Source organism: Saccopteryx bilineata, chromosome 3 (assembly GCF_036850765.1).
Source record: "Saccopteryx bilineata isolate mSacBil1 chromosome 3, mSacBil1_pri_phased_curated, whole genome shotgun sequence".
Taxonomy (NCBI): domain Eukaryota; kingdom Metazoa; phylum Chordata; class Mammalia; order Chiroptera; family Emballonuridae; genus Saccopteryx; species Saccopteryx bilineata.
Genome location: NC_089492.1, coordinates 311771239 through 311781668, shown reverse-complemented (window position 1 = coordinate 311781668; position 10430 = coordinate 311771239). Strand labels below are relative to the sequence as shown.

The 10430-nt window shown below is 53.9% G+C and overlaps 1 protein-coding gene across 5 annotated transcripts in view; it reads right to left on the bottom strand.

Moving 5' to 3' along the window:
* Positions 1–2790: 2790 nt before the first annotated feature.
* Positions 2791–10430, bottom strand: part of ZC3H4 (zinc finger CCCH-type containing 4) — a 51019-nt gene continuing 43379 nt past the window's right edge. For 4 of the 5 annotated variants that reach the window (XM_066271714.1, XM_066271715.1, XM_066271716.1 and 1 more), the window contains 2 exons: positions 7613–7864; positions 2791–6443 (listed from right to left, as the gene is read on the bottom strand). In XM_066271714.1, coding sequence (XP_066127811.1) covers positions 4918–6443; positions 7613–7864 — 1778 coding nt within the window. In that variant the 3' untranslated portion in view covers positions 2791–4917. The remainder of the gene's footprint in view (positions 6444–7612; positions 7865–10430) is intronic. The other variant, XM_066271718.1, reaches the window with a different exon arrangement.

Below are 10430 nucleotides of genomic sequence, written 5' to 3'. Positions count from 1 at the left end.
TTGACCGTGGGGCTACAGCACACTGAGTTACCCCTTGCTCGAGCCAGCGACCTTGGGTCCAAGTTGGTGAGCTTTTGCTCAAACCAGATGAGCCCGCGCTCAAGCTGACGACCTCGGGGTCTCGAACCTGGGTCCTCCGCATCCCAGTCCAATGCTCTATCCACTGCGCCACCGCCTGGTCAGGCTGGATCTGTTTTTATCCGACATCTCCATAAGGCTCGCCTGTGTTCTTTATTAATTCCTAGATTCTTTATAGCTTTTATTGCTTTTGGGAAGATTATCTGATTATCTGTTAATTTCCCAGTTGGCTAAAGAAGAATGCTATTGATTTTTAAAATTGAGATATAATTCACATACAATAAAATCCATTTGTTTCAAGTGTACAATTCAATGGTTTTTTAGAATATTCACAAGGCTGTGCAACCATTATCACAATCTACCTCCAGAACATTTTGTCCCCAAAGAAACTCCATTCCATTAGTAGTCATTTCTCATTCCTTACCCCCTCCTGCAGCCCCTGGCAACCTCTCTCACTTTCCATCTCTGTGGATTTGCTGATTCTGGATATTTCATAGGAAAATGGAATCATAAACTATACAGCTTTATGTCTTCTTTCTCTCAGCATAATGTTTTCAAGGTTTATCTACATTGTAGCGAGGATCAGCACTTCATCTTATGACTGACTTCCCATTGTATGGACAGATCACATTTTATTTATCCATTCATCAGTTCGTGGCCGTTTGGGTCGTTCCCCTGCTCACAGTACCTTCTCCCCACCTTTTCCTGTACTCCTGAGCAATGGGAGCGGCAGGGCCCTGCCTGGCAGATACAGCCTGTGTGAGGGCATAGGACTTGCTGAGTTTAATGGAAGCTGGATTTCAACCCAGACTTGTATATTCAATTGTTTTTTGAGCAGTCCACACTCTTCCCATCTGTACATAGTGTTCTCGTTGCTAATTCAAACAGAAAGTTAATTTACTAAAGACAGTGGGAAGTCCAGGAAGTGTTTACTTGCTCACAGAGATGCAGGAGACCAGTTCCATTCCTGCCTCTGCACCTCACTGGGTAAAGGAGGTGAACGCTGAAGATTCTTCTGCCCTGTTCCAGTCACGAGGGGCGTTGCCGGTATGCCCAGACCAGCGGTATGGAAAGATGGCCCATATCTTGGAGTTCACTGAGACTTTACCAACTCTGAAGCTGCCCTGTGGGCATTCTTACCTCAGAGGATGGACTCCTGGCTGTTGAGTTGGAGTTTTGAGTTACAGGTGAAATCATTCTTACTCAATATGGATCGATTAGAAGAAATTCCAAGATGGTGCTCTGAATTTTGACAAAAACCTACAGCTTACCTGCTTAGACCAGCCACCAATATAAACACAAGGAGAACTCTTCTTTGACAAATATTTGGGAATCCCAATTAGGGAGCAGAATGGTCCCCCAAAGACGTCCATGTTCTAATTCCCAGACCCCATGAATATGTTACTTACATAGTTAGAGGGACTTTGTGGATGTGATGAAGGATCTTGAGATAGGAGATTGTCCTAGATTACCCAATCTAATCACAGTGGTCTTTATTTAAAAAATTTTTTTTTATTTATTTATTCATTTTAGAGAGGAGAGTGAGAGAGAAAGAGAGAGAAAGGGGGAGGAGCAGGAATCATCAACTCCCATATGTGCCTTGACCAGACAAGTGCAGGGCTTCAAACCTGCGACCTCAGCGTTCCAGGTCGATGCTTTATCCACTGCGCCACCACAGGTCAGGCTTCATAGTGGTCTTTAAAAGCAGAGAGCCTTTCCAGCTGTGGTCAGAGATGTGACGATGGAGGGTCAGAGCCACGTGACTTGGCTGGCTTTAAGGACAGAGGAAGAGGGCCACTAGCCTAGGAAGGAAGGTGGCCTCTAGAACCTGAAAAGGGCAAGGAAACCGGTCTCACTGTTCTTCCAGAAAAGAATGCAGCCCTGGCAACAGTTGTGTTTTTTTGCCAGTGAGACCCATGTCACACAACAAATTTGTTTTAAGCCACTAAGTTTGCATAATTTATACAGCAGTCGACTAACAGAGGTCCATTGAAACGCAGAAGCCACAGTAAGTCCACAAGAGATACAGCTCAGTCCTGCTCACCCATCACATGCTCGCCAAGTGGCTTCCTCAGATAAGACCCTGGTTAACACGTGGGTGGTGTCTCAGTCAGCTTGGGCTGTTAGAACAAAATGTCACAGTCCTGGAGACTAGAAGTTCAAAGTCAAGGCGCTGGCAGATTTGGCCTAGTGAGAGCCGCTTCCCAATTACAGATGGCCATATTCTAGCTGCCTTCTCAAGTGGCGGACTGGACCAAGGACAGAGGAGACAGCTCTGTAGGGGTCCCTTTTATAAGGGTTCTAATTCCATGAGGGCTCTACCCTCCAGACCTAATCACTTCCTAATACCATCGCACTGGAGGAAAGGTTTCACTGTGTTGACTTTGTGGGGACACAAACATTTAGTCCCTCGTCCTTAGGGTGCCATTTTCTTCTCATCCCTGGAAGCCACCCCATCTGTCCTGTGAGCAGTGTGCAGGGAGAACAGTGCCTGTCTGCTGAGACTGGCCCAAAGCGGGAGCTCGGAAACCAAGGGATGAAGGAACTCCGGCTGTTTGAAGGCACCATTCCCATAGTGTCATCTTCATCCTGGGGCTGGCCACTGAGAAAACAGATGCAAGTTTCACCCTCCAGCCCCCTCAGGGCCATCTCCCACCCTTGTTAGTCTCAGGGCACAGATGGCCAGAGCAGGAGAGACACAAGATCCACAGCTTTTTAAAATAACTGCATCCTTTAATGGCAGTAATACAATTACTGGATTAAGAGACCATGGGAGAAAGGGCAGATGACATTTCTGGAAGACAGATAAGAGTACAAAAAGGGGGTGGAATAGAGGCATGCGACAATCATTGTAAAAATACAGTACATTATATACATATTTGCACCATCAACTTTCAACTCTGAAATAAGTATTTACACTTTTGTTACAATCCTGGTTAGAGAACAATTTTTTCTTTAAAAGCTCTGCCTGATGGCAAATGAAAATTCTGAGTGAATTCATAGTTCCATGAGGTTCTTAGGCTGAATATCCCAGAGGACTTCAGCTTCTATATCATCCACAAATTTGTTTTAAAAAAAGTATTTAATTTGCTTTTACAAAAAAAAATTCTCAAAGGAGGAAAAAACCCCACGGCCACACTGTGTTCTTACTTATTGTACAAACACCAAGGGCTGCAGCCCTCTGCTCAAGGCCAACACTGGTGGCTGAAGAAAAATGTCACTGTTTAAAAAAACAAAAACACAAAGACCAAACCAACCTGATCACGGCGCACTGAGCTTGTGCGGCTGCCTGTCCTGCCCTTTCTTCTGGCCCCAAACTCAACTTTTTTCTGGGGAGAGGAGTCTGGTATAGCAGCCTCGCTGAGGAGCTGAGAAGGGAGCCTTTAGCTGGGTCGCCAGGTTTTCTCTTTATTAGCAAGGGAGACAGGGCCTGAAGGGAGGCAGCTGAGGCAGTGGGCTTAGGTGAGGACTGACACATAGGTGGGAGGGGCCCCAGGGACACGGGTCTCGCCCAGTCTCCCCACGGAGGCCATGTCCACAGGGTGGGCCACCTCTGGAGCCCTCTGGACAGGTCTGGACCTTGGCCAAGGTGCTGGTGCAGATGTCTCTGCTCCCTTCCCGGCTCAGCCAGTGGAGGAGCACAGGACACAGGCTCTTGGGGTCACACTGTCACCTGCAGGGGAGTCCTGATCCCTCTCCTACAGAGGGCCCAGCAGCCCCCAGCCTGCTATGGCTACTCCCCAGCCCTTCCCTCAGGCCCCGTATGGAAGTGCTCACAAAGCCAACCCCTGGCATGCCTCTGAACCCATACACCTGTCACTTACAAGAAAAGCAAACACTGAGACCACAGGCCCTAAAGGTGTGGTATGAGGAGGGGCGGAGAGCAGAGCAGGAACACTGCCAAGAACCAGCCAGGACTCGCCTGCTGGGAGCCTGGTGGGGTGGCCATGCCACGGATCCTTGAGCTGTCCCCAGTCGTCAGGGCCGGCATACTGGCTTCTGAGGACCACCAGGACAGCCCCTGGCGTGAGGGGAGAAGGGCCCGGCCATGACAGGACAGGAGCTAATACTGACGGAAAACAGGGGGTCCGCTGAGGCCACCTCCCGGGAACAGCATGGGGTCCATCTCTCACCCTGGAGTCTTCTGATGAGGGCCAGGGGTGCAGGGTCAGGGGGAACTCTGGACGAAGGGTGGAGGGTGAGGGCAGGACTGTGCAAATCCAGATGAAACGGTGGCAGAAAGGGCTTCCTTCCTTCCAGCCCGGACAGCTCCCAGGGGGGTGCTTCCCTCTGGGACAGACACTGCCTCACTCCCACCAGCCCCTGAAGCAGGTCCTGCCAGTCTTGGCTCCATCTCGCCTCCACACGCAGCACGAGTGAGCAAGACTCTGAGCCTCCTCAACGCCTACCATGTTCCCTTCCTTCTGGGGGGGTAGGAGGAGGGGCCCAGCTGTACCCAGAAAACCCACCAGAACTGAAGCCTTCAAGGGGTCCCTGAAAATCGGGCTGGCCAGGCAGCACCAGCTGGAGACTTGCTACTGTTTACACGCACACGGCGGTTTTCCAGGTGGGAGCTCGGAGTCTGGCAGCACTGACCAGAACTGAAGATGGTTATATACAATTTATATGCTTTAAAAAGAAAGTACTAATTGAGAGAGCAAGAGAAGAGGGGGAGGGAAGGGGGAGGGGAGGAAGAGAGAGAGCGCAAAAGAAAAAAAATAAAAATAAAGAAGGAACACCCAGACCGCCCCTCCCCCCAAGTTCCCAACTCTGGTTGCTGCACTTAAATGTCGCCCTGGGAAAGGTGGAGTACAGGGAGCGCTGGACTCCAGCTTAACACTACTGGCAAAAGGGGGACGCGGTGGGGTCAAAGCCTTTAAAAACATCTTTCAGTGACCCTGCGTCCTGCTCGCCCTCGCGGGCTGGGCTGTTGCCAGCAAACGGGCTTCCGGAGCCCGTCTTAGGCGCCTGTTTCACGGTCCCAAAGAGGGTGGGCACTGGCAAGTTGTGCACGCCGGGCTGGGGCGGGGTGCCCTCTGGTGGCGGGGCACCCGTGGCAGGGGCCGGGGCTGCAGCCGCCTTGGGCCGAGGCCGGTTGTAGCTGTTGTATCTGTCCGTGGCCGTGGCCGTGGCCGAGCTCCCATCCGCACCGGACTTCCCGGCTTCAGGCTGTTCCAGGGCAGACTTGCGGACAAATGGGGGCTCCTTGGCCTTGGCAGCCAAGCTTTTGCCATTGCCCTCGGGGACCTTAGGCGGGGCAGCCATTTCCACAGCGGGCTCTGCCGCTTTACCGCCCGCGTTGGGAGTCCTGGGGTCGTACAGGCTAATGCCACTCAGCACGCTGCTCTGCCCGCTCCCGCTGCCCTGGCCCAGCCCACCGGCCGCCAGCACTCGGGGGTCGTAGGGGGCGGTGGCTGGGGGCGAGGACTCCCCACTGGAGCTGGCAGCTGAAGAGGGTGCTTCGGCAGAGCCAGGCTTGGCAGTGCGGGAGGAGGCGGCGGAGTCTGCTGTTTTCTGCAGCCGAGGGTCGGAGGGGGCCTTCCGCACCCGGGGGTCACTGGGCTTGTCGCTAGTGCCAGGGGCAGCAGAGGGGCCTGTGGCATTGACAGTCTTGAGGATACGAGAGAGGAGCTCAAAGTCAGGCAGGTTGGAGCTGGAAGAGCCGGGGTCCGTAGAGGTGCCAGAGCGCTGTCGGGGGTTGGGGGGCCCTGCCGTGGCGGCCCGATGCAGCCTGGGGTCCAGGGTAGGCATAGACTGCAGGGCTGCGGGAACAGGGGGCACAATGTCCTGCTTGGGGATGGGCAGGGGGATCAGGTCCTCGGGGTTCCAAAGCACAGTGCGGGCGAAGCTCGGCTTGCTCAGGGTCACATCCTTCTTGATGTGGCTGAACTGCTGCAGCTGTGACCGTGGGTCCCGCAGCAGGTGCCCAGGGAGGAGGTCTAGGGGGATGTTCACAGCCTTCTCCCGCAGGGCTCGCTCCCCTTCTTCCTCTTCGGCAGGGGGTGGGCCAGACCCCTTGGAGCTGCTGGGGCCAGCGGGGCTGGAATGAAGGCTGCCTTCGGGCTTGGGGGCCGGCAAGGAGCGAGCGAGCCGAGGGTCAGAGGGCCCCGTGTCACCTGAGCTTGCCCCGCTGGAAGCCTCAGCGTGGCGGGTGAGTCTGGGGTCCCGGCTGAGGCGGGGGTCAGCCAGCCGGCCTCCTGTGGGGTGGCCCTTCTGGAGGCGGGGATCCCCCAGCCCACTGCTGCTCAGCTCCCCGATGGATGCCGGGGGTCGGCTGGACGTCTGCTGCCTCAGGGTCTTCAGAATGGAGGTGACGCTGCTCCCACCCTCATCCTCGTCACTTGAGTACCAGTTTCCAGTGTCACCTAAGAAAGAGCAGAGGAGCAGGGAAGGAATGAGTGACCATCACATCTGCCACCAACTCTATTGGACCCCATAGCAGCCACTAGCGAATGACTCCTCTACTCCTCTTACCTCTCAGAATCTCAGTTTCTCCTCTCTTAAGAACCCTCTTCCCCTGCCACGAAGAGCCAGGGAGCTCAGGCCAGCAAAGCTCTGCCCCAGCAGGCCCCTGGCTAACATCTGGGCACTTCCCCATGTGCCAGCACTGTTCTGAATGCTCTGACTTATCAATCCTCACAGCCACTCAGGGGAGCGTCACTGTCGGGCTCATCTGACAGATGAGAAAGTGGAGGCCTGAACGGTGCCCTGCAACAGGGGCAGAGCTGGGGCTGAGCTCACACCACCAGCCTGGGATCTGCCCCCACCTCCTCACCCCCTGGGCGGGCTCAGGCCTCACGCGGCAGTCTGTGAGCAGCTACCACTGACTCCGCTCTCACTGTGCTTGGGGCTTACAGACACTAGTCCCTAAGCCCCTGAAACATTACCACGTCCCAGGGAAGGGCAGTCACCGGCTAAGAGGCGAGGCCAGGTGGGCAGACACAGAAATTAGCCCAAGTCCAACTTCTTAAGCAGATAAAACTAGACCCACCAGGGGAGGGGGTGCGCCCTCATCCCACTGTCCCCACTCACTCCCAGGCTGTTATGGCCACCCATGGCCTCTGGCTTCAGGTTCTAAACACAACTTGTCCAGGTCACTGAGCAGCCCCATGGCCCTCAACAGCAACGTGTGACTGTGATCATTACTGGTTATGTCATCAACTAGCTCTCATCAGCTGGCTTTCTGAGAACAGGTCGGGGGCAAGGGGGACTGAGCGACCCCCTACACCCTCCTCTATAGGGGCACAGGGGTAAACTGAGCTGGCGGCCATCTCCTCCAGGGACCAGCCCTCTTCCCTCTTTGATGGGATCAGGGTCTCTCCCGACCCCCAAGACACAGCCCTGACACTCAACTTTCTCAGGGACATGCAGCAGCCCCAATCTGACCTCACAGCCCAAGGCAGGGAGGGGTCCTCCGTGACCACAGGCTCCTTTCTGGGACAAAATCCAATCTAGGTGTCTCCCACCTCTCCCCTGCACGGTGGCCTGGGGGCAGGCCGTCAGGGAAAGCCCCTGCCCCGGGGAGGACACATGCCTTCCTCATTCTCCCGGTCCTGCTTGCTGCTCTCAGCCAGCCTCCTCGCTCTCTCCTCCTCCTCCTGCTGCTTCTGCTGGATCCTCAGGTACAGGGCCCTCTGGGCTGAGGGCAGGAAGTCGGGGACACCGGTGCCCGGCTTCGGCCGGCCTGGGGGCCCTCCCTCAGAGAAGCTGTCGGGCTCCAGAGGGTGCTCGGGGAAGAGGGGCCCCCCAGGCTCCCCTGGCAGCTCTTCGTAGTGCCCGTAGTCCTCTGTGGCAGGGAAGAACCGAGGGGTCGTGTCGGGAAGGGCCTCGAGATGTCAGCTCCAACCCCCCCCCCCGTGCCCTCAACTAGAACCAACCCTGATGGCAATGGCGATGGGTGAGGATGTGCAGCCTGTCCCTTCCTACCCTCCCAGGAGGGTCCCCACAGAAAGCCCAACAGCGGGGAACGGAGCAGCCAACCTAGGATGCAGCCAGGATGAGAACGGGGTTCACAGTGAGGTTTAGTGACAGGGGCAAATGCTCATGACGTGAAAACAGGACGAAACGTCATACAGATGTTTATAAAATGCAAAGGGAAGGCTTTGGAAAGACAGACAGAAAACAGTCTCTTTGGGAATGAGATTCAGGAGAGAGATCTTTTCACTTTTTACTCCATATGCTCTAACCTATTTTAACTATTGCCATGAGCACTAGTTTTATGGTTTGTAATAATCAATAAAGAAAAACAGTGTCACACTGTGAGGTCATAACAAGAGCTTAACCACTGGGAACGAGACTAGTAAAGAAGAAAATACACCAACATGTTGCTATGGCCACATGTCAACCCAGAAACTCATGGGTGACCCCCCTCCTCCTCACTTTGTGGGTTTCTGAACTCTGTGGCTGTTCATGAACTGCTGCTTATAAGGAGGGGACACAGCAAGGCTGGGGGTGGGGGGACAACATAGCTGGAGACCGTGTGTGTGTGTGTGTGTGTGTGTCCGTGTCCCTCTCAGAGATGAAGAATGTCTAGTTAACACTGCCCCCTGTACAATGTTCTGCAATGATAAAATGTGCCATATATCCGCCACTATCCTCATGAGGCTAGTGAGCAGTTGAAATATGGCCAATCCTACCAAGACAGTGCCTCTGTAATTTAAATTAAACATATAGGAATAAAATGATTAAATGGGTAAATATTTCACATACAGGCAAAAAGGGAAAGGTCACCTTCTTCCAGCCACTGACCTTTAAACATGAACCTGATGAGCAAGCCTGATCTATGCCACAGCCTGGTTGGGGCTGGGGACACTCAGTGAGCAGTCCCAGTTCTCCTGCACTGAACTTGTCATACAAGTGACTCACTCAATGATTGTTCACTTGTGAATACGGCAAGCCTCAATGTTGTGGATAGGTTCTGTGTCTTTAAGCAAAATATGATGAAACCAACTTTACCTAATACAAACAAGAACTAAGTTCTAGAACGCCTCAGTAACATTATAACAGCACAACGTTAAACAAAACATTATTTGAGGACCTGTTGGACACTAAAAGCCACTGAATGGCACCCTCTAAAAGGGCAGAGTTCCTGATGGGAGCGAATCACTCCAGGGCTAAGCACTGGTGACAGCCTCACAGACTCGCCCTCCTTCTGCGCCCAGACTTTTCGCCATGCACATTTTATATACATTTTTAAAAATGGGAGGCAACAGTGCAGAACCACATCACCCCCTCAAGCAGCCTATTTTTCTCACTTGAGAACACATCACTCTTCTTTCTAAAGCCTCTGTTCCTCACACCAAACACCTTCTCATGGCTTCAAACACCACCTGAACACCAAAGACGCTCTGCTTCCAGCCTGCTTGTCTGCAATACCATTCAACATGTCCGCATGGCTGTCAAATGGGTATCTCATACTTAACGTGGCCCAAGCAGAAGTGTTGCCCCCACGTAAACTCGACTCCTTCCAGCGGGTCTCCCAGGTCAGGGCTGGCATCAGTACCCTCAGAGATTGTGCCCCAAGCCCAGCACCCCATTCACGCCTGCCCACCTTGTAATGCACATGAGGAGCCACGCTAGCCCCATGGCACCGTCTCCAAACTGAGAAGTCAAGGCCTGCTTCTCCCACTACCTCCCGCCTGCCACCCCACTCCCCTGTGCCCAAGACTATTCCACGATTCCGCTCCCACCTCTACCACTCACCGCCCTCATTCCTCTGCTGATACCCTGTCGGTCTCCCAATGAGGTCACCTTGCATGGTGTCGCAGTCCCTGCACTGGGACTTCTCTCTCTTGTCCTCACTTTCAAAGGCATCCTCTGCCTTTGCTTTTCTCAAAGAAGCTGACCAGTCAGGGCCCTGCCTGCTGCTGTGCCTCCTGCCTCAGTTGCATCCCATGGCTTCTTCCTCCCCTTCATGTCCCAACTCACTCCCAGTCATGTGTCTGAGAGGCCTCTGCCCACGGACCCCACCGCGCGCAGCCCTTCTGCCCCGCCACTCTCCCGCAGCGCCTGTCCCTTCCAGCAATGACCGAGGCTGAAATGAGCGCTGGTACTTATTTATACACTTTCTGCCTGCTTCCCTCCACTCAAATGCAGCTATGGCAAGGACTGGGGCTGCTTCACAGGCTCTGACCCCAGGGCAGGAGAAGGCCGGGCACTGGGCAGCAAGGAGCACACCCCATACCTTTCTGAAAGCTGCACACTACCTCCTATGGCCACAGTGTCCCTGTTACCAATACAAATTCTTATTGTAATAAGAAAGGAAGGAGAGGAGGAAGGAAGATGGTCAGATGTGGGGACAGAACAAGCAGAATCACAAGGCTGACACACCGGCAGCCCCAAGCCAAGAACCA